The following is a 27527-nucleotide window of genomic DNA, read 5'->3' as shown; positions in this document are numbered from 1 at the left end:
CTGGTTTCTACATATAGCATTTAAGTAGATTATTTATTAATCCTAAATTAGTTCCTTTTCTTACAGAAATCCCTCTCTATACTGAATATCAGCAATAATAATATTGATGATATAAGAGACTTAGAAATACTGGAGAATCTTAATCAGCTCATAGCAGCTGACAACCAACTTCTGCATGTGAAGGTAAGGTAAAGAAAAAAGTTTTCAATATTTACATGAAATTGTGGTTGAAAATACTTATTTTACTATAGCTATAAACTTACTTTTAAAACTATTCTAAATTTGTTCTAAAAGTAGTTCATTAGTCTTTACTTTGTAATGTATTTATTTGCATAATTCTGCTCTTACCTGATTTTCTCTTCCATACCCCAAGATCTCCATCCCTGACCGACAGACAGATGTTTCTCTGAGAAGGAAGTATATGCTTTTTCCACTCAATGTTATTTTTCTATCAAATGCTTCCCTCTAGATACTTTGCTGTCAAAGGTCCATATAGTCAAAGCTATGGTTTCCCCAGTAGTCATGTACAGATGTGAAAGTTGGACCATAAAAAAGGCTGAGTGCCAAAGAAATGCTGCTTTTCAAACTGTTGGAGAAGACTCTTGAGAGCCCCTTGGACTACAGGGAGATCAAACCAATCAATCCTAAGGGAAATCAACCCTGAATATTCATTAGAAGGACTGATGCTGAAGCAGAAGTTCCAACACTTTGGTCACCTGATGTGAAGAGCTGACTCATTAGAAAAGACCCTGATGCTAGGGAAGATTGAAGGCAGGAGGATAAAAGGATGACAGAGGATGAGATGGTTGGATGGCATGATCAACTCAATGGACATGAGTTTGAGCAAACTCTGGGAAATGGTGAAGGACACAGAACCCTAGGGTGCTGCAGTCAATGGGGTCACAAGGAGCAGACACAACTGAGTGACTGAACAAGACACTAGGTTTCTTGCCTCTTAACTCTGATCTCCCAGTGAACGAGTTTCTAGTAACTGTAACTAGACGTGAACGCTCTCCTTGCTGCTCCTCCAAGGGAAACACCTGTATCTTTAATTTATTCTAATTTGCACCAGCTATATTCTGGTCATATTATGCCATATCATACCACATTCATTCAATTACTCATTCATTCAAACATGTATTGAGCATCTACATGTTTGCCAGGCATTATACTACTCTATGTAGATCAGAAGAAGAAAGAGTACAGGCCCAGGGAATAAAAAAAAAGTCAACAAGTGATCAGACTACAATGTGGTTCTGTTTTCATAAGTATTATAGTATCACTAACTTAGCCTAGGGCTAGGGAAGACTTCCTGGAACCAGTCATTTGTGAGCTGAACCACTGCCAAGACCTCATAGTTTCTGGTTTGGCAATGAGGTGGCTGTGATATAATTCCTTTACATTAGACCATAGGAAGAAGAATAGGCTTCTTTCCCCCCATAAATAGAACTCTTGTTTCAAAAGCACTTACAGAAAGAAAAAAAAAAAGCACTTTCAGACAGCTATCCACTGACTCTAAAACAGTTATTTCTGGTCTTGTTTCCAAATTTAGCACTATTACCTTGCTCATCTCATAGCCACTGTAGTTGTTCACTTGCTAGGTTCTGTCCAACTCTTTGCAACCCCATATACTGCAGCACACCAGGATACCCTGTCCTTCACTATCTCCCAGAGTCTGCTCAGACTCATGTCCATTGCATTAGTGATGCCATCCAACCATCTCATCCTCTGTTGCCCCCTTCTCCTCCTACCCTCAATCTTTCCCAGCATCAGGGTCTTTTCTAATGAGTCAGTTCTTCACATCAGGTGGCCAAAGTGTTGGAGCTTCAGCTTCAGCATCAGTCCTTCCAATGAATATTCAGGGTTGATTTCCTTTAGGATTGACTGGTTTGATCTCTTTGCTGTCAAAGGGACTCTCAAGAGTCTTCTCTGGCACCACAATTCAAAAATCAGTTCTTCAGTGCTTAGGCTTCTTTATAGTCCAACTCTCACATCCGTACATGACTACTGAAAAAACCATAGCTTTGACTATATGGACCTTTGTTGGTAAAGTGATATCTCTGCTTTTTAATATGGTGTCTACGTTTGTGATAACTACTGTAAGCAGTAGATAATTAATAAAATAAATATTATTCTACTACAAATGAATTCCCCCAAATATCAAAATGCCTTTAAGAGCAAGGACTTTTTGTCGATTTCAGGATGCCCTAGAGCTCAGGCCAGTGCCTGGCACACAGTAGACACCTACTACGTGTTTATAAAATGAATGAATACAATAACAATTTAAAATATTCAACCATCTGGGGAAGGAATGCAAATCATTTAGTAAGTTCCGAAGGCTGAGATACACCAGAAGTTGCTTTTCCTTCCCATAGAGAAAAGATATTCACATTGTGAGGATGAAATCTCAAGTTCTTTTGCTTCCAGCAAGAAGATACACACAATTAAAAACACTGAGACACAGCTTCTTGGATGTCTGAATACAGACTTGCCTAGGAGTCATTTGGAATGTGCTTTTATGGTCATTTTAAATCATCCTCCGAAGGCTTAGTCAAAGGGCAGGAAGGTTAGCATCAGAATATTAACTTGGTTCTCTTTATATATTCCTGGGATCAGCGTCTCCATTTTTTGGCTTTAATTTTTCCATTCTTTATACTCATTGATCGAAGTTGCCCCAAAGCTGCTGACATCAAGCCCTGTGCCATGGGAGAGAAAGCTCAATGTGCCATACATAAAGTCACTGACATCCATCCTAAGAGTCTTCAACAACAGACAGCTTTGTGCCATGGGGAAAAAGAAATGTACATCATTAGAGAATTCTAACCAAACCACTATAATTACCGATGGCTTTTAGCACTCAAACCAGCTGCCCTTTATTTGGACACTGTAGGTTCCTCAAATGCATCTACAGAAAATACATGAAATAAAAAAATGAAAAAAATAATGGTCCCTTAGGATGATTGCATAAGGACCTGGAGGAATCTGGGCAAATAGCTTCTGTCCTCCCTGCTATTTGGGATTTCATTTCCTTCCCTCTCACCCACAGCTGCCACGGACTCCTTCCCCCAAGATCTTCTAGCCCTGCCAGCATCTCTCCTATTCCCTAGTCCAAAGTCCAGGCAGAGACTCCGGGTGAGGGAGACGAGGTGCGGGTAGAGGAGGAGTAGAGGAACAAACAAAATAGAAGATAAATCCTGTCTCTCCATTCTATGTCTGCAGCACTTCTAATCAGCAGAATTTTCAAAACAGTTCCATATAATCTCTTGCTTAAAACTCTTGTTCTGCTTCTCACCTCAGATCCATTCATTCATTCAGGCATTCACTATTTCTTCTTTTTCATTCATTCAGAACACCTACCATGTGGCAGCACTTGCTAGACAAAGGGGAAGACAATAGTGAGCAAAAAAAAAAAAACAAACAGATCCAGTCCCTGAACTCAAAGATCTCTCAGCATTGAGAGGAAGAGAAACATTAAGCACATAACTATCCAAAACATAAGTAAAATTGTACCCCAGGCAAGTGCTATAAAGGAGCAGTATGTCGCTCTGAAAGCCTATAACTAGGGGAACTACCTTAGGGAGCTGAATGAAGGCTTCCCTTAGGAAGGCAGTGCTGAGCTGAGCTCTGAAAGAACAGAATGGCTTACCAAGTAAAGAGAATAATGTGCAAAGGCCGAGGGGCAGGTAAGAGTAGGACTCAGGGAGCCTGCAAGAAAAGCCATAAAGGATGCAGTCAAGTAGGGTAAGTTGCTTCCAAGAACTGAGACAAAGAAAGTACAAAATTGTCAATGTATCGCTCAGTGGTAATGTTAGTGGTTCCTGATCAAACGCACCAGGTTGTAAGAGTGCCCAGTGATTGAGGAAGCAGAGGCAGTGACCAAGACCCTTATAATTCCAAGTGTGGTCCTAGAACCAGCAGCATCAGAAGTGCAGAATCTCAACTTCTGCCCCCATACCTACTAAACCAGGACCTGCATTTAAACAAGAACCCTACATGATTCATAAGGACATAAAAGTTAGAAAAGAATTGGTCTGGACTACTATTTAAGGAAGTGTAGTGATGGTGGGTAAGAGATAGGATAAAGCCCAGAGGAGGTGGAGAGACTGGAAATCGAAGAGAAGGATGATCCCAAGAGTAGGAGGCCTGTGGAGAGAGGAAGGGATGAGAGAACTAATTCATTTGGGAAAAGAGGTAGGACTTTTCCTTTGCTGATAAAAATTGGAAAAAGGAATGGAAGAGGAAGTGTGAGACCAAAGGCAGAAAACTGAGAGAACTCTATGCTAGATGACCCAGTTCTCTTTAATAAAAATGGTGGCAGAATCAATCACTGAGGAGAAAGAAACATTTTAAGCCAAATAATAATCCATACTTTAGAAACTCCCTTTTTTAACTCATAGAGCTCTAGTTTAAATATTTTCTTTTGACTAGTATTTATTTGCATTTTTTCCCTGGTAACTCTTTTAAATAAGAATGAGATAATGGAGACTTCCTGGCAGTCCAGTGGCTAGGACTCCATGCTCCAAATGCAGGGGGTCTGGGTTCAATCCCTGATCAGGGAAATAGATGCCACATATAGTGCAACTAAGAGTCTGCATGCCACAACTAAAGATCTAGCATGACTCAACCAAGACCTAGCACACCCAACTAAATAAATATTTTTAAAAGAATGCAACAATGTATTAACCATTTATAATAAAACCTGGATTTCTGCAAGTAACTTGATGAGCCATGAACTAGTAAAAGGCCAACATTATATATCTTGCTGATACTATTAAATCAAATAAATATCATGGCTGCAAAAATGTATAACAACTTGAAAAAAAGTTTAATCTTTACCTTCAGTTTTTATGTCTGCAAAGTTTGCTAAGTCAATAAAATGATCTGAAAAGTTCATCTCCCAGTCAGATATATCAGTCAGTGATTTACTTCATTAGTTTTCTGATGCCCATTTATCATGAGGTAAAGCATTTTAGAATGAACAGTGGAAATCAAAAATTTGACGTGCTTGCCTTTTATAAAATATTTGACTTATAAGATACAAACAAATAAACCACTATAGCCTGTCATGTATTTCCAGTTTCTAATTTATTCAACCTCTGCTCAATATTGATCCTGACAAGCAAAGTAACTCAAAAGATAAATTTATTCACTCCACAGTTTAGTCAGGAACAAGCCCAAAATTATAGATTTTCCCAGGCAGATGATGACAGGCAGTCACAGGGATGACAAATGGCTGTCTTTAGATTTAGTTAGGACAGTTGGGCTAGACGTTTCCAATAAAGATTGGCGCATGCTGGTCAAATACAGGTTCATCAGTGGCCATCATTAATTGCAGCAAGAGCACTGCCAGTGCAGCACGCTCCTATCCTAGAGCTTAGACACCAGCCCTGCATGGGAAATAAAATCAGCTCCTTAGTATTTTGCAGCACTCCTCTAAGTGATAGCATGACATGATCATTTATCATACCGAGACTGTCCAGAGAAGTGTCTGCTCCCTTTAGCAACTTACTGAAGGGCACAAAAGTGAAAGCATTTTATGAAAGACAGGAAGGCAATGCACAACCAGAGCGTATCCAAAGGGTAATCATATTTCAACACAGGATTAGTTTAGTCTTAAATAAACATACACTGGGAGGAGGAGTATGCTGAGGGCCATTTATCAAGTGATGAACAATTAATAAAAACATACAGGACTCTTTATCCATATAAATTTTAAAGTTTTCTTATTGCTACTATAATGGGCATCATATTCAACACAGTACAAAGATGCAATGCATAGTTCCATCCTTCCAGAGGTTTTTAAACTAAGAGAAATATAATTAAATTCTCACAGAAAATTATGGTTGCATCAAAAGCTGTGGAACAAATGCTGAGAAGAGGGCATAACCCATGACCCAGGACTGAAGGATGAAATTAGAACTTTCGAAGAGAACTTTCTTTTAAGGCATCAGTTACTTGTCAGTGGATCAGAACCTGACTCTCTCTTAACGTCACTTTTCCTCTGTGTTGACCAAAATTAAGAGAGAAGTAGCTCAGGGGTAGCAGGGCAGACAAAGAGGCAGAGAAATAACACATGTATTCCCTATCTGCTCTGCCTCACACACTTTACATGCCACAGCAACGAATACTCTAATTACCCTCACTTTATAAATGAGGTCACAGACTTGCCTAAGGTCAAATAGTAAGAAGTGATGTCAGAAAGTTTAGGATTGCTTGTACAATTGCTTATACAATTCCTTGTATTTTTCACATAACTTATTTATTTGAATCCATCGGAGTCTAGCACAAAAATTAACCCGTAACTCAATACATACCTGATGAATAATGAAGTAAGCAGAACTAGAAATACTACTTTATATGGGAAGACACTGGTCTCTGAAAGATTAAAGTGCTCTGCAGTGGGTTCTGAAAACCCAGCTGTGCTTCTAATTATTCCCCAAAAGACAGCATTTCTTCATGTAGACACAGGCACCTATCTGGATGTTCCATTTTTGTTACCTCCTTTTACAGTTTTGGGAGGATATTTAATATGTAGAAGGGACCTGCTACCAAAGCTTCATGGTAAATATATATTCTAAAGTCTAAAGAATAAATATAGTCTTATTATATGAGTTTTTTTCCAAAAATGGAAAAATGAAATATCTAAGCAACAGTAAACATGGATCAAGCAAGAATAAGGTGGAAGATACAAATAGTTAAATAGATATACAATGCTAAATAGTATCCAGCTTTGAAGGTGAGGAAATGCTATGGGGAATAAAAATACCAGCCAATGCATTAACAATTACTTTCAGCTTAGAAATTAAGAATATGTATGTATAATTTGTATTTCCTAATTTTTCCCTTATAACCTATGATAAGTTTGGTCTTAGCCTGAAGAAAACAAAAGAATCATAGGTGTTTGCCTGCTGCTATCCTCTGGAACTTTTATTAACTTTGTAATTCTCATACTCATATTCTAATGAAAAGCAGTCCTCTTGGATATGCACAGTATCATATGTATACAGCAGTGCTCAGAAAACCAAAAGCTCTCCACAGAATTAGTTATTATCAGTATTTATTATTACTGTCAGCAAAACATTTGCTTTAAAATAATGGTTTTGCCCTATTGAAGGTAGTTTTCCCTTTTTTTGCCTATGGCCACTGAATTATTAAAAATCAATCATGGGCAACAGAGTAGAAAGAGGGAAGAAAGCAAGGAAAGGAATGACAGAAAGACAAGACATTGGAGAAAGACAGTAACACTGGATTGAAAAAAAACAGGGAGAGAGAGGAGGTGATGAGGGCAAACAGAAAGCTTGTTCTTAAAGGTGACTAATCTGTTTTTCTCACATTTAGTTGGGTTTTCAACCATAGAACAATTTAATCATCCCTTTAAATATCAATAAGCTGATTTTCTTAAAAGCTATTAAAACATGAAAATGTTTATGATGCACATAAAACAAAACTGTACACACAGTATGATTGACAATTAAAAAAGAAATCCCTATGCTCAAAAAAGAAGACTAGAAGGATACATAACACATTAAAAGTGATCTTTGGGACTTCCCTGGTGGTTCAGCAGTTGGGAATCTGGCTGCCAGTGCAGGGGACGCCAGTCTGATCCCTGGTCTTGGAAGATTCCACATGCCACAAGGCAACTAAGCCCGTGTGCCGCGACTACTGACACCATGCTCTAGAGCTGGTGATGCGCAACTCCTGAGCCCATACGTCACCACTACTGAAGCCTGTGTGCCCCAGAGCGGTGCTCCACAAGAGACGCCACCACAGTGAGAAACCTGCCACCAGAACTAGAGAGTAGCCCCTGCTCACAGCAGCCAGCGAAAGCCTGCACTCAGCAACAAAGACCCAGCGCAGCCAAAAAGAAATATTTCTTAAGTGATCTTTGGGTAATAAACACACATGGGATTTTTTTCTTCATTTTCTCCCTTTGATACATTTTTTATAGGTTTTAAAAGGAAAAGCAACTATATTGCTTGCAATGTCAATGGACTGCTTACTTACTACTCCATAATGGCCTTAATCTGTAAACTTCCATAAACTCTGCTAAGAACAAGGCATCTTCTGTAGCATGGATAGCCAGAAAGGCAAAGTGTTTCCTGAGATACAGGTTGGGTCCATTTAAGCTAGTGTGACAGAGTACAATTCTGTGGTCCTCAACTCAGGACCTTACTTTTTGTCTCATCTTTAGCCCCTTCTATTAATACTACAGACCATTTCATCAAAAAAAGATGTATTGTACATCATCTAAGTACCTGGCACTGAGCTAGAACTCCATGGAAAATAGTAATTACCTTTAAAAACAGTTAACTGACATGAAAAAAATATTGATAAGTATGAAATACCTATGTCTTGCTTTTTTCTCCTCTAATTATAGGATTTGGAGTTTTTACTGAACAAGTTGATGAAGCTGTGGAAAATGGATCTAAATAGAAATCCTGTTTGTCTCAAACCAAAATACAGAGATAGACTGATACTGGTGTCCAAATCACTGGGTACATGTTTCTATTATATTAATATAATTTTCCTAGAGAAAGAGACTTGGTTAACTCTTTAGTTAATGTATCAGCAAGCCTTCAGAAATATGAATATAACATCTGGACCTACAAAAATGGTCAACTTTAAATTTGATATTTTAATAAGAACAAAAGTTAAAATTGAGAAATAAAACATGAAAAAATATATTCTGTTCAGAAATAAGATATCAAACACTTTCTTTAAAAAAGAAAATGTGGCTGTTACCAACAAAAAATATTTAGTCATAAATGTGTACAACTTGTTGACCTTTTGCCAAGTTTTCATTGGCACAAATCCTCTGAAGATGCCACGAGACTCTTGGTTCTGTAGGTAAAACTGATCAAAGTTTTCATTGCTTGACATTTGCCAAATGGCGCCTTAAGAACTTTCCTTTCATTTAAAATGGGAGCAAAGTAGGGAGTCACTTTATGAGACCCTTACAAATAATAACACTCCTGAATATACACTATATAAGGGAAAATGGACGAGTGCTCTTCAGTAGGGACCAGCTTACACAGTATCAGAAGGATAAGCACTGCCCTCTCACAGAGGAGATTGTGGGAGAGTTTCTATGACATGCTGTGTGTGCATGCATGCATGCTAAGTCACTTTAGTCATGTCCGACTCTTTGCAACCCCATGGACTGTAGCCCACCAGGCTCCTCTGACAATAGGATTCTCCAGGCAAGAATACTGGAGTGGGTTTCCATGCCCTCCTCCAGAGTATCTTCCTGACCCAGGGATCAAACCCATGTGTCTTACATCTCCTGTATTTGCAGGCGGGTTCTTTACAGTATTCTCAGGCTTCCCTTGTGGCTCAGCTGGTAAAGAATCCACCTGCAATTCGGGAGACCTGGGTTGGATCCTTGGGTTAGGAAGATCCCCTGGAGAAGGGAAAGGCTACCCACTCCAATATTCTGGCCTGGAGAATTCCAGGGACTACACAGTCCATGGGGTCGCACTGGACTCAACTGAGCAACTTTCACTTTCACTTTCTTTACCACTAGCGCCACCTGACATGCTGTACTTGGGCATCAGTTCAGTCAGTTCAGTTCAGTCGCTCAGTCGTGTCTGACTCTTTGCGACCCCATAAAAACTAACCAACCATTTCAAAACTCATGGCTGTAGTAAACCTTGGTTAATCACAACGCTAGTACAGTGGTTCTCTTGAGGGAAGGAGGGGTTGACAGGAGGCGTATCAAAAGTATCCAAAATGATTTTTCAAAAAACACATATGGGAGGATCACACCCTGCCTACCCTTTACCCCATCAGCCAAGAGTAGGAAACAGAGAACACACAGGAAGAACGATCATGTATATTAGGTATATTTTTAAAGTAAATTACTTGTATATTTATATTTAGAATACTATCATTCATTAAAAATTGTCTTTAAAGAAAGACATGATAAAATGTTCACAATATAATATTTAAAAAGTAGGATGTTAATACTATATAGAGTTCCATTTCTATATAATATACACATATATACATGGTACATACCTAGAAAACAAACCAATGCTAAGAAATATACTCAAGTATTATCAGTGATTTCAGTGATTATTTCAGGTTGTGAAATACAGGCGATGTTTTGCTTTTTTCCATTTCTTTGAATTTTCCAAATATCATACATACAACATACAAAAATTATTTGTGTAACTGAACATGCTCAATTTTCAAAACTTTTAAAAGGAACAAAACGTTAAAATAGCTGAAATTTCAATTCGTAGAATAAAGAAGCCAGCTATGTGTATTATTCCTATTATTTCCTATATCTTAATGTATGTACTTTTAAAATACCATGTTACATATATAAAACTTATTGACATTAACATAAAATATACTTTTCTTTTTCTATGAATAACCGTAAAATTATTAAATATTTAATTTTTGTTAAGTATGACATTTTTGTTTTGTAAAATAACAATGTAACTTATGCTTCAAGAAGGGCAACCAGACATCTAATTGTTTATAGTGATTCTGTTAGTCATGGAAAGGAGAGATATGGATAGTAATTACAGAGTCATTTTATGTTTTTGCCATCACGTTTTAGTTGTTTATAAAAAGCACATATTCTTTTTGAAATCAGAAAAAATAAAAATAAAAGCTCAACATAAATTGTACAAATACAAGAAGTTGTATAAATAAGGTATTTTAAAAATAAATTTATTTCAGTCTAGAGTGTAACTTAAGTTCATGTGCCCTAAACCAGTGGTATATATATTGTATATGTATTATAATATTTATGTATTATATAGTAATATTTATGTTGTACTGATAGCATTTATAACATGTATATATTACATTTTAAACATATATATTGTTTTTCTCTAGAATTCCTTGATGGAAAAGAAATTAAAAACATGGAAAGACAATTCCTAATGAATTGGAAAGCATCCAAAGATGCCAAGAAAACCAGCAAGAAAAAGAACAGTAAGAATGAGGATACACATAACTCATGCAACAGTAAGTAGGCCATCATTCATAGTCAGTCACTCCTACCAGCAAAAGGAGTATTATACTCAAGAACAACAACAAAATGCCAAAAATTAGGAGGGTTTGTTTCATTTTTTTAATGGGCTTTTTTTCTTAACTTGATTACAATTTCTAGAAAAAATTTCCTATAATGTTTATATATAAAAATGGTAGCTACTATCAAAAAAAGCTATGTTTAGTTCATACTGAGTTATAATTATGTTGGCTATATAAACAGAGAGCCATGAGGGTGGGGGAAATGTATAATTTTATATCTGGCAAAAGTGCGTGGGGACTTCCCTGGTGGTCCAGTGGATAAGACTCCACGCTGCCAATGCAGGGGGCCCAGATTCCACCCCTGGGCCCTAAGGGAACTAAGATCTCATGTACTGCAACTAAGCCCACACATGGCAACTAGAGAAGCCTGTGTGCCACAACTACTGAGCCCATGCCGCAAGGAACAGTCCATGTGGTTGGTGCAACGAAGACCCCGTGCAGTCAAAATTTTTTAAAAAGTGAATGATACTAGTTATCTAAATGGTGAAACAACAATCAGCTATATAACTTGTGAAACCGAAGTCACAAGTATATTCATTTAGTAACAGCACAAAAATCACATTTTCATCAGGATAAAAAATAAAGATGTATCACAATCATATATGTGGCCTATACTTGGTGGCCTGTCCCCTTTCTTAAGTACATACCCTATCATTTGAATATTTTGATTATAATATGCCTAAGGTGGTGTTACAAGGATATGGCAACCTCCCGAGTATAGCCTAACTAATGAAACTAACTGTAGCTAAGTGTAACGTGTAATAATCATCTTTACCATATTGGGGAGTATCCTAGAATTCACTCTTCACCAATTCTGTAGTCAACAATATTGGAATGAGCCACTTCCTCTGTTCCATGTTCGTTTTCTAGTTCCACAGCTAACAGGATGGAGACATGGGAAGAAGTGAGACCAGGTGAACAGGGAAAGAGGAACTAAAACAGTGTAGTGTGGCTTTATGCATAGACAGCATATCCTAGGAGCTCTATCACTCTAGGACAAGGAGGTTGAGGTGAAGAGAAGGAGGTGGAAAGCTCTGATGATTTTGCCATATTGTATCCACTGAACATGAACTGTTACTTTTATCTCACGAGTGATGATACTGTATTGGCAATATGAATTTCTCAAGATTTGAAACTTATAAAATGGACAAGAGGCATTTCCCCCTCTGCTTATATGTGGTTGGCTGTGAAGGGCAAAACTAGACTCAGGGTAAGGATTTACCTGTTTTCAGTATTACCTCAAAGATGCCAAAGTACAACCAAAGCAATGTTGAGAAAGATCAATAAAACTGAAGGGATAATGCTCCCTGTTTTCAAGCTACAGTTGAACCCTGAGCAATGAGGAGGTTAGGGGCACTGACCCTCCCCAATCTCGAAAATCTGCATGTGATTTTACAGTCAGCCCTCCATATCTTTGGTTCCACATCTGAGGATTCAACCAACCTCAGATCATGTAATACTGTAGTATATACTATAGAAAAAAAAATTCATGTAAAAGTGGACCTGAGGAATTCACACTTGTGTCATTCAAGGGTCAGCTGTATACTGCAAAGCTACAGTAATCAGGGAGATCAAACCAGTCAATCCTAAAGGAAATCAGTCCTGAATATTCACTGACTCATTGGGAAAGACCCTGATGCTGGGAAAGATTGAAGGCAAGAGGAGAAGAGGACAGCAGAGGATAAGATGGTTGGATGGCATCACTGACTCAGTGGACATGAGTTTGAGCACACTCTGGGAGATTGTGAAGGACAGGGAAGCCTGGTATGCTGCAGTCCATGGAGTCACAAAGAGTTGAACATGACTTGGTGACTCACCAACAACAGTAATCAAAACAGCATGGTACTGGCACAAAAATAAGACACACAGATCAATGGAACAGAATAGAGAGACCAGAAATAAACTCACAACTATACAGCCAATTAATTTACAACAAAGAAGGCAAGAATATGCAGTGGGGAAAAGACAGCCTCTTCAGTAAATGGTGTGAGGAAAACTAGACAGCTACATGTGAAAGAATCAAACTGGACCAGCTTTTCACACCATGCACAAAAATACACTCAAAATGGGTTAAGGTTTACTCCATGTAAGAGCTGACACCACAAAACTCCTAGAAGAAAATATAGGCAATGAATATTTTTTTGAATCTGTCTTCTCAGGCAAGGGAAACAAAAACAAACAAATGGGACTACTCCAAACTCAAAAGCTTTTACAAAGTGAAGGAGACTACCAACCTGGTGAGAAGACAGTCTAGTGATTTTACAAAGTGAAGGAGACTACCAACCTGGTGAAAAGACAGCCTAATGATTTTACACAGTGAAGGAGACTTACCAACCTGGTGAAAAGACAGCCTAGTGAATGAGAGAAGAAATCTACAAACGACAGGACGTATAAGGGGTTAATATCCAAAATACATAAAGAACTCACACAACTTAGTATCAGAAAAACAAATAACCCAATGAAACAATGAGCAAGGACCTGAATAGACATTTTTCCCAAAGAAGACATACAGACAGTCAACAGACAAATAAAAAGATGCTCAGCATCACTAATCATCAGAGAAATGCAAATCAAAACCACAATGAGATATCACCTTACACCTGTCAGAATGGCAATTATCAAAAAGGCAAATTACAAGTGTTGGCAAGGATGTGGAGAAAAGGGAACCCTGGTGCACTGTTTGTAGGACTGTAAATTGGTGCAACCACCATGGTAAACAGTATGGAGGTGCCTCAAAAATTAAAAACAGAATGGACCATGTGATCATGTGATCCAGTAACTTCACTACTGGGTATGGAAGAATCGATGAAGAAGATGCAATATATACAATGGAATATTACTCAGCCATTAACAATATGAATAGTATCTTACCACTTGTGACAACATAGGTGGATATAGAGGGTATCATGCCAAGTAAAATAAGTCAAAAAGAGAAAGGCCAACACTGAATGATCTCATATGTGGAATCTAAAAAACAAGGCAATGAAAACAGACTCATACAGAAGAGTGGTTGCCAGGAGGAGTGCGATGAACAGGTGAAGGGGATTAAAAGGTAAACCTCCAGTTATAAAATGAATAAGCCACAGGGACAAAACATATAGCACAAAGAATATGCTCAACAATATTACAATAACTTTGGATGAGGACATATGGTTACTAGGCTTATTTGTTGTTGCTGTTCGGTCACTAAGTTGTATCCAACTCTTTGTGACCCCATGGACTGAAGCACACCAGGCTTCCCTGCCCTTCACTATCTCCCAGAGTTTGCGCAAACTCATATCCATTGAGTCGGTGATGCCATCCAACCATCGCATCCTCTGTTGCCCCCTGCTCCTCCTGCCCTCTATTTCTCAGCAACAGGGTCTTTTCCAATGAGTTGGCTCTTCCCATCAGGCAGCCAAAGTACTGCAGCTTCTAGGCATATGGTGGTCATCACTTTACAATGATACAAATGTCAAATAACTATGTAACACTCCTGAAGCTAACAAGATATTATGCATCAATTACATTTCAATAAATAAATAAATAATTTCAGGCACACATTTTTTGATTGCACTTTACTGCACTTCCCTGATACTACATTTTATACAAATAGAAGGTCTGTGGCAACCCTTTGTTGAGCAAGTTAATTGATTCCATTTTCCCAACAGCATTTCCAACAGACATATTTCCAAAGAAAACCTACAAATGGCCAATGGGTATATTTTTAAAATGTTCAATGTCACTAATTAACCAGGAAAGGCAAATCAAAATCACAATGAGATATTTCCTCATACCTGTCATAAAAACTCTTATCATATGACAAAACAACAACAAATGTAGGTGAGGATGTGGATAAAAGTGGAACCCTTGCATGCTGTCAGTGGGAATGCAAAATGGTGCGACCAACATGAAAAAAAGTATGGCAATGCCTCAAGATTTAGAAATAGAACAACCATATGATCCAGCAATCCCACTTCTGAGTATATCCAAAAGAACTGAAATCAGGATCTTGAAGAGATGTTAACACTCCTATGTTCATTGCAGTTGGCTATTACTATTCATAATAGCCAAGATGTAGAGACCTAAATGTCCACTGACGAATGAATGGATAAAGAAAATTAGGTATATACAAACAACTGAATACTATTCAGCCTTAAAAAAAAAAAGAGAGAAATTCTGTAATATGAAACAATGTGGATGAACCCTGAGGTTATTATGCTAAATGAAATATGCCAGTTCCAGAAAGACAAATACTCCATAATTCCACATATATGAGGTATCTAAAATAGTCTATTTCATAAAATCAAAGAACAGAATGGTGGCTGCCCAGGGCTGTGGGTGGGAGGGTAATGGGGAGTTACTAATCAGTGGATATAAAGTTTCAGTCAAGCAAAATGAATAAGCTCTAGAGATATGCTGTACAAAGCTGCACATGCATGCTAAGTCACTTCAGTCATGTGTGACTCTTTGCAACCCTATGGACCATAGCCCACCAGGCTCCTCTGTCCAAGGGATTCTCCAGACAAAAACAGTGGAGTGGGTTGCCATCCCCTTCTCCAGGGGATGTTCCCAACCCAGAGATCAAACCCATGTCTCTTATGTATACTGCACTGGCAAGCAGTTCTTTACCACTAGCACCACCTGGGAAGCCCACAAAGCTGGGCTAGAGTCAACAATAATGTATTTATTGGACATTTAAAACAGTAACAGGGTAGATTCCATGTTAAGTGTTCTTACCACAATTTTTTTTTTTGAAAAGCCATATGGAATGCTACAAAGTACAGAAGCGTCATTTCATACCTTATTGTAGTTGCTATCATGATAACCATTAATAATTTAAATGGAAAGCACTCCAGTCTAGGAAGCCAAAAAGAGGGGCAAAGGAAGAAAAAAGAACCAATATTATCATGCCAATCATTTTAGATCTTTATATGCATTACTGCTTTAATCATTTTACCTTGTGGGAAAAATTATATCCATTTTTCAGCTGAGAAAGCTGAGTTTTAGAAAGATGAGATAACTTGTCTAAGGTCACAAAGATAGCAGAAAGTGAAAGTAAAAATGTTAGTTGGTCAGTCATGTCCAACTCTTTGCAATCCCATGGACTGTAGCCTGCTAGGCTCCTCTACAGGCAAGAATACTGGAGTGGGTTGCCATGCCCTTCTCCAAGGGAATCTTCCCAACCCAGGGACTGAACCTGGGTCTCCCCCATTGCAGGCAGATTCTTTACCATCTGAGACACCAGGGAAGCCCAGTAATTAATCAAAGTTATCTGACTTTATCAAAGAGCTTTGGTTTCTAGTGATTACTGTATTGATGACCGGTGGACAACGCATGCTTGGACATAAGGACAATAATGTCTGCCCTACTTAGAAATTCACTTCGGTTTGGCAGGAATTTAGAAAAATCTGCAACTGTATAAATGCATGATATGTAAACATATAATTTTTGCAAATACAAAGAAACTAGGGAGAAAAATGAGACTATATTATGAAAGAACTTTGAAATTGTATAAGTATTCAAATAAATTATATTATTTACTCTATTGAAAAATAGACTTTAAGGTCAACTAAATTAAATTGAAATTGAAAGCTGACTACCTGCAATAGAAATTATCAGAGTTTGCCTCAGGCGTGTGCTAAGTCCGACTCTTTGTTACCACGTGGACTATAGCCTGCCAGGTTCCTCAGTCCGTAGGGTTCTCCAGGCAAGAATACTAGAGTGGGTTGCCATGCGCTCCTACCAGGGGATCTTCCTGACCCAGAGATTATACATTTAACATCTTGTGGCTCCTGCACTGCAGGTGAATTCTTTACTGCTGAGCCACCAGGGAAGCCCTTTTCTCAGGAGTACTTAGGTATTTTCTCTTGGCCATTTATAGATATCCTTCTTTCTTGTCACCTACATGCTTCTGTGAACCCTTTGCAAACAAATGGTACAGTTCCTGAGCCTCCCAGGCTTACAACCGGTGACCTCCCTAGACACACGCATGTAACACACAGTAACTATGCACCTGGCCGATAGCTTGCACTATGGTCTTCATGTAAAGTCTCTCTGTTATTGCTGCTCAGGAGAAATGGAAAGCGTGAATTAAAGTCTAGAAGACACATTGTGCTTTTGAAAATCTACAGTATACCTTCAGGACTTTAGAAGAGTTAATATGAACCATTTAAAGATACCTCTGCACAACCAAATACATTGTAAGTGAAGAGGAATTCTTAGGAAGATGGTCATTTTTAAATTTCCTGACCTTTGACATATTTTTGGTAGCCCTGTAAATTTGGAGCTCTATAATAATAAAATTACAGGGATTATGTCTTTAAACTTCAAGGATCTTACAATAAAAAATCTTGTCCTAAATACAGTCTCAAAATCAGAAGTAGTCAAATACTTTAACGAAGTTCAAAATATCTTAATAACTTTCAGCATTTACTTTTGTAGTGTTTTGATGGAAACATTCATTTATTCACTTAATAAACACTTGTTGAGCACTGCGGATATGCCCAAGATTATGCTAAGCTCTGAGAATTAGAGTTGATTAAGGCAGTTTCTACTTAAAAGAAAAATCATTGCTAGAAAGTTATGAGGATCTATAAACAGGGAAATGATGTTAAGTGTGGAAATAAGGTATGAACAGATTACAAAAACTGTAATTGACTAATCTACTCCCTAAAGGTTAAACACACTGAAAAAATAAACACATAACAGCAAAACACAAGGGTAGTTAATATTAATTAATGTTGGTATACCCATTTTATCTATGAGAGTTGACCATGAACTTTCCTGTGTGGGTTCTCATGTATGAAAATCTGTCATATTTTATCTTGGACATTAACTTTTTATTGGTTTTGCTATGAAACTATTTAGTCATATTTAATTCCATTTCTCAAAATATAGTCTAATGCTGTTCTATGTCATGTTTACAATTTAGTTATTAGTTTCAAAGCAGAATGCTTTTAATTCTTTGTACGCTACAGGTAACTTTGAAACAATGCATCACATAGTTCCTGTTTATTACCCAAAGGTGGGTAAGCCAAAATTAGTTTTTTTCTCTGACATACAGAGATTTCTTGCAAATGGAAATGCAGCTCCAGAAAGCTCCCAAGAAGGTAACTCTAAAATTATTGATGACATGGGGTAGGTTCTTTCAAATACTTCTGTGTGATTTATGTTTTGGCGGGAAGGATGGGACACCCTCACTGTCAACAACACAGAGAAAGAAAGGTCCTCCATCCATCTTCTAGTTCTCTGTTCTCGATTCTTCTTGACCAAGCACCAAAAAAAAAAAAAGTTCACTGTTCACCTGCCAAAACAGTCATTAAGTTGCAGTGGTTCAGGAAGAGCTGGGACTCACAGACGAGATATGTCAACTGGAATAAAGCAGGTGACTCAGGCAAGTCCCAAAAGCAGCAGGTAAAGATGTCTAAATGAGCAGGGATAACAGCAAAGGAGCCTGAGGCTGAGATGGTAATGATGGCCCATTGGTGAGTAGAGGGCATCTGGTGGTGGAAAGGAAGGAGAAGCCACAGCACGACAGGGAAAGGCTAGTTTCACCACTTCTCCAACCCAAACGTTCCTAATTTGGGGTCCCAGAAGGATGCATTAAAAGTTTCATTAGGTTCTCAAAGAGATATATGATCTGAAAAGTAGTTTAAGAATCACTATTCTAACCTCACGTGCGTGCTAAGGCCCTTCAGTCATGTCCCGACACTTTTCGACAACATGGACTTCAGCCCTCCAGGCTCCTCTGTCCATGAGATTCTCCAGGCAAGAATACTGGAGTGGGTTGCCAAGCCCTCCAGGGGATCTTCCTGACCCAGGGATCAAATCTGCATTTCTTAGGTCTCCTGCATTGGCAGGCGGGTTCTTTACCACTAATTCTAAACTTTGATTATACACAAGGGCTTCCCAGGTGGCATATACGTAATTTCAGTTCAGTTCAGTTGCTCAGTCATTTTCGACTCCTTGCGACCCCATGAATCACAGCACGCCAGGCTTCCCTGTCCATCACCAACTCCCGGAGTTCACTCAGACTCACGTCCATCGAGTCTGTGATGCCATCCAGCCATCTCATCCTCTGTCGTCCCCTTCTCCTCCTGTCCCCAATCCCTCCCAGCACCAGAGTCTTTTCCAATGAGTCAACTCTTCGCATGAGGTGGCCAAAGTACTGGAGTTTCAGCTTTAGCATCATTCCTTCCAAAGAAATCCCAGGGCTGATCTCCTTCAGAATGGACTGGTTGGATCTCCTTGCAGTCCAAGGGACTCTCAAGAATCTTCTCCAACACCACAGTTCAAAAGCATCAATTCTTCGGCGCTCAGCCTTCTTCACAGTCCAACTCTCACATCCATACATGATCACAGGAAAAACCATAGCCTTGACTAGATGGACCTTTGTTGGCAAAGTAATATCTCTGCTTTTCAATATGCTATCTGGGTTGGTCATAACTTTTCTTCCAAGAAGTAAGCGTCTTTTAATTTCATGGCTGCAGTCACCATCTGCAGTGATTTTGGAGCCCAAAAAAATAAAGTCTGACACTGTTTCCACTGTTTCCCCATCTATTTCCCATGAAGTGATGGGACCAGATGCCATGATCTTCGTTTTCTGAATGTTGAGTTTTAAGCCAACTTTTTCACTCTCCACTTTCACTTTCATCAAGAGGCTTTTGAGTTCCTCTTCACTTTCTGCCATAAGGGTGGTGTCATCTGCGTATCTGAGGTAATTGATATTTCTCCCGGCAATCTTGATTCCAGCTTGTGCTTCTTCCAGTCCAGCGTTTCTCATGATGTACTCTGCATATAAGTTAAATAAGCAGGGTGACAATATACAGCCTTGACGTACTCCTTTTCCTATTTGGAATCAGTCTGTTGTTCCATGTCCAGTTCTAACTGTTGCTTCCTGACCTGCATACAGACTTCTCAAGAGGCAGGTCAGGTGGTCTGGTATTCCCATCTCTTTCAGAATTTCCCACAGTTTATTGTGATCCACACAGTCAAAGGCTCTGGCATAATCAATAAAGCAGAAATAGATGTTTTTCTGGAACTCTCTTGCTTTTTTGACGATCCAGCGGATGTTGGCAATTTGACCTCTGGTTCCTCTGCCTTTTCTAAAACCAGCTTGAACATCTGGAAGTTCATGGTTCACGTATTGCTGAAGCCTAGCTTGAAGAATTTTGAGCATTACTTTACTAGCGTGTAAGATGAGTGCAATTGTGCAACTGAGCATTCTTTGGCATTGCCTTTCTTTGGGATTGGAATGAAAACTGACCTTTTCCAGTCCTGTGGCCACTGCTGAGTTTTCCAAATTTTCTGGTGTATTGAGTGCAGCACTTTCACAGCATCATCTTTCAGGATTTGAAATAGCTCAACTGGAATTCCATCACCTCCACTAGCTTTGTTCGTAGTGATGCTTTCTAAGACCCACTTGACTTCACATTCCAAAATGTCTGGCTCTAGGTCAGTGATCACACCATCGTGATTATCTGGGTCATGAAGATCTTTTTTGTACAGTTCTTCTGTGTATTCTTGCCATCTCTTCTTAATATCTTCTGCTTCTGTTAGGTCCATACCATTTCTGTCTTTTATATCAAGCCCATCTTCGCATGAAATGTTCCCTTGGTATCTCTAATTTTCTTGAAGAGATCTCTAGTCTTTCCCATTCTGTTGTTTTCCTCTATTTCTTTGCATTGATCGCTGAGGAAGGCTTTCTTATCTCACCTTGCTATTCTTTGGAACTCTGCATTCAGATGCTTATATCTTTCCTTTTCTCCTTTGCTTTTCACTTCTCTTCTTTTCTCAGCTATTTATAAGGCCTCCCCAGACAGCCATTTTGCTTTTCTGCATTTCTTTTCCATGGGGATGGTCTTGATCCCTGTCTCCTGTACAAGGTCACAAACCTCCGTCCATAGTTCATCAGGCACTCTATCAGATCTAGTTCCTTAAATCTATTTCTCACTTCCATTGTATAATCATAATGGATTTGATTTAGGTCATACTGAATGGTCTAGTGGTTTTCCCTACTTTCTTCAATTTAAGTCTGACTTTGGCAATAAGGAGTTCATGGTCTGAGCCACAGTCAGCTCCTGGTCTTGTTTTTGCTGACTGTATAGAGCTTCTCCATTTTTGGCTGCAAAGAATATAATCAGTCTGATTTCAGTGTTGACCATCTGGTGATGTCCATGTGTAGAGTCTTCTCTTGTGTTGTTGGAAGAGAGTGTTTGCTATGACCAGTGCATTCTCTTTCCAAAAGTCTATTAGCCTTTGCCCTGCTTCACTCCGTATTCCAAGGCCAAATTTGCCTGTTACCCAGGTGTTTCTTGACTTCCTACTTTTGCATTCCAGTCCCCTATAATGAAAAGGACATCTTTTTTGGGTGTTAGTTCTAAAAGGTCTTGTAGGTCTTCATAGAACCGTTCAACTTCAGCTTCTTCAGCATTACTGGTTGGGGCATAGGCTTGGATCACCGTGATATTGAATGGTTTGCCTTGGAAATAAACAGAGATAATTCTGTTGTTTTTGAGATTACATCCAAGTACTGCATTTCAGACTCTTTTGTTGACCATGATGCTACTCCATTTCTTCTAAGGGATTCCTGCCCACAATAGTAGATATAATGGTCATCTGAGTTAAATTTACCCATTCCAGTCCATTTTAGTTCGCTGATTCCTAGAATGTCGACGTTCACTCTTGCCATCTCCTGTTTGACCACTTCCAATTTGCCTTGATTCATGGACCCAACATTCCAGGTTCCTATGCAATATTGCTCTTTACAGCATCGGACCTTGCTTCTATCACCAGTCACATCCAAGCTCCATCTCTTCATTCTTTCTGGAGTTATTTCTCCACTGATCTCCAGTAGCATATTGGGCACCTACCGACCTGGGGAGTTCCTCTTTCAGTATCCTATCATTTTGCCTTTTCATACTGTTCATGGGATTCTCAAGCCAAGAATATTCAAGTGGTTTGCCATTCCCTTCTCCAGGGGACCATATTCTGTCAGACCTCTCCACCATGAGCCTCCCGTCTTGGGTGGCCCCACACGGCATGGCTTAGTTTCATTTAGTTGGACAAGGCTGTGGTCCATGTGATCAGATTGACTAGTTTTCTGTGATTATGATTTCAGTGTGTCTGCCCTCATGTTAATAGTGGAGTGAAGCAAGCTCTGGCTTTGCTTTGTATTTGTTTTTTATTTTTAGTCCATCGTTGAAAGGTTTTTATAGTGCATAGAATGTATACTTGTTGTTGTTTAGTCATTAAGTTGTGTCCCACTCTTTGGGACCCTATGGACTCTAGCCTGCCAGGCTCCTCTGTCTATGGGATTTCCCAGGCAAGAATACTGGAGTAGTTTGCCATTTCCTTCTCAAGGGGATCTTCCCAACCTAAGGATCGAACCCGTGTCTCCAGTATTGGCAGGCTGATTCTCTACCACTAAGCCACCAGGGAAGCCCCATATCATGGTAGTCACTATGTTATAATAAAGGGCAATAGCAAATTTCATTAAGAAAGTAATCAGAGCCAGTAGATGTACTTTGGAATGGATTTCCTTTTTCCAGAACTACTTGATGAGGGTCACATGGGCTTGTCATGAGACACTCTCTGAAGGGTCCAATAAAGGGATGGTGACTCAGCATTCCTTAATGGAGCCCACCTGAAGAAGACCCATGAACAACAGTGCTGCTACCCCCATTCCCTGAAGAGTGGCTTAGGCTTGTTGAGAGAGGCCTAAGGGGGACAGAGTCCTATAAGTCTGGAAAATGCTTCATCTGGGGACAGGAGATAGGATACGTAAGGAGTCCTAGTTTGGATCTTGCTTCCTCTCCATTCACACACACACAAAACAGAAGTTGTGTGTGAATTTGCCATACCTGATTATGTCCATTGCCATCAAAACCGTAGCAAGTTTGTTCATAGCACCCCAAGAGTTTCTTAAAGATTTACATAACTCAACGTCAGTTCCACAACAGTGTTCTTGCATTTTGTTTCTTCGCCAAGCATTTTGAAAGGTCTTGCTAGTGTATCATCAAGGTGGAAAAGAAAACAATAAAAACGGACACAGCCTCAGAAAACAATATTGGTAAATCTGTACATTGTCACACATACTGTTAGATCAGTTGTGAGCTGTGGCACGTACTACATATTCTGCAGCCCCAAACAAAGCTCTGGTCACTAGGACTGCACTGACAAATCCTACTTCCTAACTAGGAATGCTAAACACAAGCTAAATGCATTTTCAACTACCAATACTAAGTACTGTTGAGATAGGCTACCCTAAATAAACCACCAGCATAGAGGGGTTCCTGTGAGAAGAATATATTGTCCTGCTTTTGCCACTGTCAGTGAAACTGATTATGTTCAATCCTGATTCTTAAGTTTTATTTTGTGAAAAAGTATTACATAAACATTTTCATTTTTAATTTTCATTTATTTATGTTTGGCTGTGCTGGGTCTTCCGGAGAAGGCAACGGCACCCCACTCCAGTACTCTTGCCTGGAAAATCCCATGGATGGAGGAGCCTGGTAGGCTGTAGTCCATGGGGTCGCGAAGAGTCGGACACGACTGAGCGACTTCATTTTCACTTTTCACTTTCTAGCACTGGAGAAGGAAATGGCAACCCACTCCAGCGTTCTTGCCTGGAGAATCCCAGGGACGGGGGAGCCTGGTGGGCTGCCGTCTATAGGGTCGCACAGAGTCGGACACGACTGAAGCGACTTAGCAGGAGTGCTGTGTCTTCATCACTATGTGGACTTTTCTCTAGTTAAGGAGAATGGAGGCTACTCTCTAGTCGCAACATGCAGGCTTCTCAATGTGGTGGCTTCTCTTGTTGTGGAGCACAGGCTCTAGGGTGCACAAGCTTCAGTAGGTGTGGCTCCCAGTCTCTCCAGCACAGGCTCAATAGTTGTGGCACACGGGCTTAGTTGCTCCACGGCAGGTGGGATCCTCCAGGATCAGGAATCAAAGCCATGTCTCCTGCATTGGCAGGTGGATTCTTTGCCCCTGAGCCACCAGGGAAGCCCCAACATTTTCTTTTAAATATCTTTTATCTCCCCAGGGCACATTTTCACTGAGGGCATACCAAAACATTGATTTGGTTATCACAAATGATTTAAGTCTTATTAAATGGAAATATCACCAGTTAATATCACCTTCAATCAAAGGTGACCAAACCTATTATGGAATTTCATTAAGCTCTTGATAATAGACTATTAGGGTGTGCCTCTTGCTAACATTTTACTAATTTAGTGTAAGGCTACAAGACAGTCCATGGAGTCCCAAGAGTAGGATACGATTTAGCAATTATACCACCACCATGAGACAATGAGAATAAAGTTAGAAGGTTAGTAAAGTATTAAAATACACAGCTCTTAAGAACAGATTTTTAGTTTCTAAAAAGTTGATTAAACCAACTCCCTCCCTTAATTACTTGAAGGAGGGTTAATGAGCTGGTATCAGCAGGAGAGTCCCCTACAGTCTACATTTAAGATTCAAGGTGGGGAGCCTGATCAGAGGTGGAAAGGAGCTTTAGAGGCTTCTTCCAAAACTCTAGAAGTATAAGCCCCACACTCCTTTAAGGTTTACACACTGAGAGCTGTGCCTGTGTCCTGTGTAGAACACAGTGAAGCAACATCTGTCCAATGACAGGGGAATGTTTTCCACCTCCTTTATAAATGCATGCCGTCTGTGCTCATGTATATTTACACAAGCCTGCCTTCCCTACAGGGAGGAAAAAGTCAGACTCATTGACGTTGCTGCTGACCCCCAAACTGAACTTGATACTATCAATGTACACTTTAATTAAAGATTAGTTCAACACTATTTTTTTATTTAAAGGCTGATGCTGAACAAATGCCTTCACTGTTCAATTAAAAATAGTATGTGGTATGGAACAAAAAATGTGCAAATTATTGCCTCTTTTTCTGTTTGTCACAGTAAATACTTTCTGACAGATGTTTCCTCTCTTTTCAAGCTGGCTAGGAGGTATTTGAGCCTTAGTAATTTAAAAATAGGCATTAAATACATTTATACATTGTAAATAAGATCCACTGAGAATACAGTACCCACAGCACGGTACAATGAAAAGAGCAAACTGTTACTTGATTAACTATCTTTCAAGCCCAAGCAATGTCAATAGAGTCAATCCATCCCTTCTGTTAATGTAAAAATAATAACTTCCTAGCTGGGTTAGAATGCCCTTAGGTTCAGACACCTTTAAGGAATGTGAATCCCTGGGACCTATAATTCATAGGAAATGTTCACTGTATGTTATTTAACTATTTATAAAATACCTACTAACTTTAGTTAGAAATGAATGCTTTGGGTTTCTTTGAGTTAAAAAGTGATCTTTAAAAAGAGTAAATTTACCACTGTTAAGGCTATGCTATGTTTGAACAGTTGTAACAACAGATCTCCTATGTGCTTCAAGAAGAATTTTTTAAAACTTAGATAATACTTTTAGTCATGAAACTCTGGGATGATCTTATATAAACTCATTTGTAAAGCTCTAACTACGTTTAATTTTGCCGTATTAAATCCAACCTCAGTCTAACTAACTTTTATATGCAAAATAACTGTATACATCAATAATATAGGTATAATGCTAAGATTTTGGTTTGCAGTTCTCAAAGAACTCTTTTGAAATTAGGAGAACTCCCATCTCCCTAAAAAAAAAAAAAGAAAAAAGAAATTAATAGTAATGAGCAACAAAACTTTTTTTAGAATACTCTAAGCTAGCTTTTCGGAGAAGGCAATGGCACCCCACTCCAGCACTCTTGCCTGGAAAATCCCATGGACGGAGGAGCCTGGTGGGCTGTAGTCCATGGGGTCACTAAGAGTCAGACACGACTGAGCAACTTCCCTTTCACTTTTCACTTTCATGCATTGGAGAAGGAAATGGCAACCTACTCTGATGTTCTTGCCTGGAGAATCCCAGGGACAGGGGAGCCTGGTAGGCTGCCGTCTATGGGGTTGCACCGAGTCGGACACGACTGAAGTGACTTAGCAGCAGCAGCAGCAACAAGCTAGCTTTTGTGATGTCTAGTCTCAACTCTGTCAATGGCTTACTCTATGAACAAGAATTATGTAAGTTACAAGAACTGTACTAGTTATTTTCCATTTTAAAATATCTATTCTGAAAGCTTAGTCTTCATTACCCCCAACAAATTATAAAACACAGTAGGACCCTTTGAGATAAGAGTACTATCAGCCCCAACTTATACATAGGGAAAATGAGTGTTGGAGAAACCCAGTCAGAGGAGCCCAACGTCACAGGATTGCCAGGAGGCAGAACTGGGACATGAATCTAGGTCATTGACTCCAAAAATCAAGTTCTTAATTACACTGCCAGGGGGTCTCAAAAACATTACACTGCCAGGGGGTCTCAAAAACACCCTAAAGAAAAGGCAGATAAAATAAGTAAGGGAAGCATGTGAGAATGTGACTGAGGTAAACTGGAGAGCATGCTGTCCAACTAAAGGCAACCGTAGCTACTTGGCTCCAAAACACTACAGCCAGGCAGACAAGTTGAACTTGGGAAATCAGATTATCTGACAAGAAAGATATCTAGGTTGTGGCATCATCTGATTTTTAAAATGTTGTAAATATTGGATCAGTATTTTTTCTTTAAAAATGTCCATTACAGTAGGTAAAAAGAAAAAAAAAAATCAAGTAATGCTAACGAGGATATGGAGCCACCAGAACTGTCATGCACTACTGGTGGGGATGCAAAAAGAATAGTTCAGCCAATTTGGAAAAAAGTTTGACATATTCTTACAAAGTTAAACACACACTCAACACACTCAGCAGTCCCACTCCTAAGTATTTCCCCAGGTGAAATGAAAACATATACTCACACAAAAATCTGAACCCTAATGTTTTCCATGGCTTACGAAGAATCACCAAAAATTGAGAACAACCCAAAAGCCCCTCAGCAGGGAATGGATAAACAAACTGTGGTACACCCATACAATGGAATACTACTCGGCATTAAAAAGAAATGAACTAGCAATATATGAAATGACACAGACTTCAGAAGCACTATGCTGAATGAAAGACACCAGACTTAAAAGGCTACACAATGTATGATTTCATGACCTACTGGCAAAGGCAAAACTGCAGAGACAGAAAACATGAGTAGTTGCTGAGGACCTGGGGTTGACTACAAAGGGTCAATACAAGGGAATCTTGAGGGGGTGATGAAATGTTGCATATCTTTATTGTGGTAGTAGTTACATGACTGTAAATGTTTTATCAAAACTGTTGAACTATATACTCAAAGGACTGTTTAAGTCTGTAAATTATATCTTAATTAACAATGAAGGAAATAGTTGAAAGGTGAAAAAAGCACCAACTGTATACAGATAACAAAACAATATATTTTCTTCACTGGTATATGTGATCATTTTACATTATAAAGATAACAAACTATGTGACACATTTTTTAAAAAGATAAGTATGATTTTGAGACCTACATCACACTGGGACTTCCCTGATGGTCCCGTGGGTAAGAC

The 27527-nt window shown here is 39.1% G+C and overlaps 1 protein-coding gene across 9 annotated transcripts in view; it reads left to right on the top strand.

The window, feature by feature from the left end:
- The window catches only part of PPP1R42 (protein phosphatase 1 regulatory subunit 42), a 46423-nt gene that overhangs the window by 17232 nt on the left and 1664 nt on the right, over positions 1–27527 (top strand). For 2 of the 9 annotated variants that reach the window (XM_059893151.1, XM_005215461.5), the window contains 4 exons: positions 52–183; positions 8378–8495; positions 10849–10980; positions 18006–18137. In XM_059893151.1, the coding sequence (XP_059749134.1) occupies positions 52–183; positions 8378–8495; positions 10849–10980; positions 18006–18137 (514 nt within the window). Of the gene's footprint in view, positions 1–51; positions 184–8377; positions 8496–10848; positions 10981–18005; positions 18185–27527 lie in introns of those variants that run through there. The other 7 variants (XM_005215462.5, XM_059893152.1, NR_153377.1 and 4 more) reach the window with 4 other exon arrangements.

This window comes from Bos taurus, chromosome 14 (genome assembly GCF_002263795.3).
Source record: "Bos taurus isolate L1 Dominette 01449 registration number 42190680 breed Hereford chromosome 14, ARS-UCD2.0, whole genome shotgun sequence".
Taxonomy (NCBI): Eukaryota; Metazoa; Chordata; class Mammalia; order Artiodactyla; family Bovidae; genus Bos; species Bos taurus.
The sequence above is the reverse complement of the archived record's forward strand: the minus strand, read 5'-3'. Positions and strand labels throughout refer to the sequence as shown.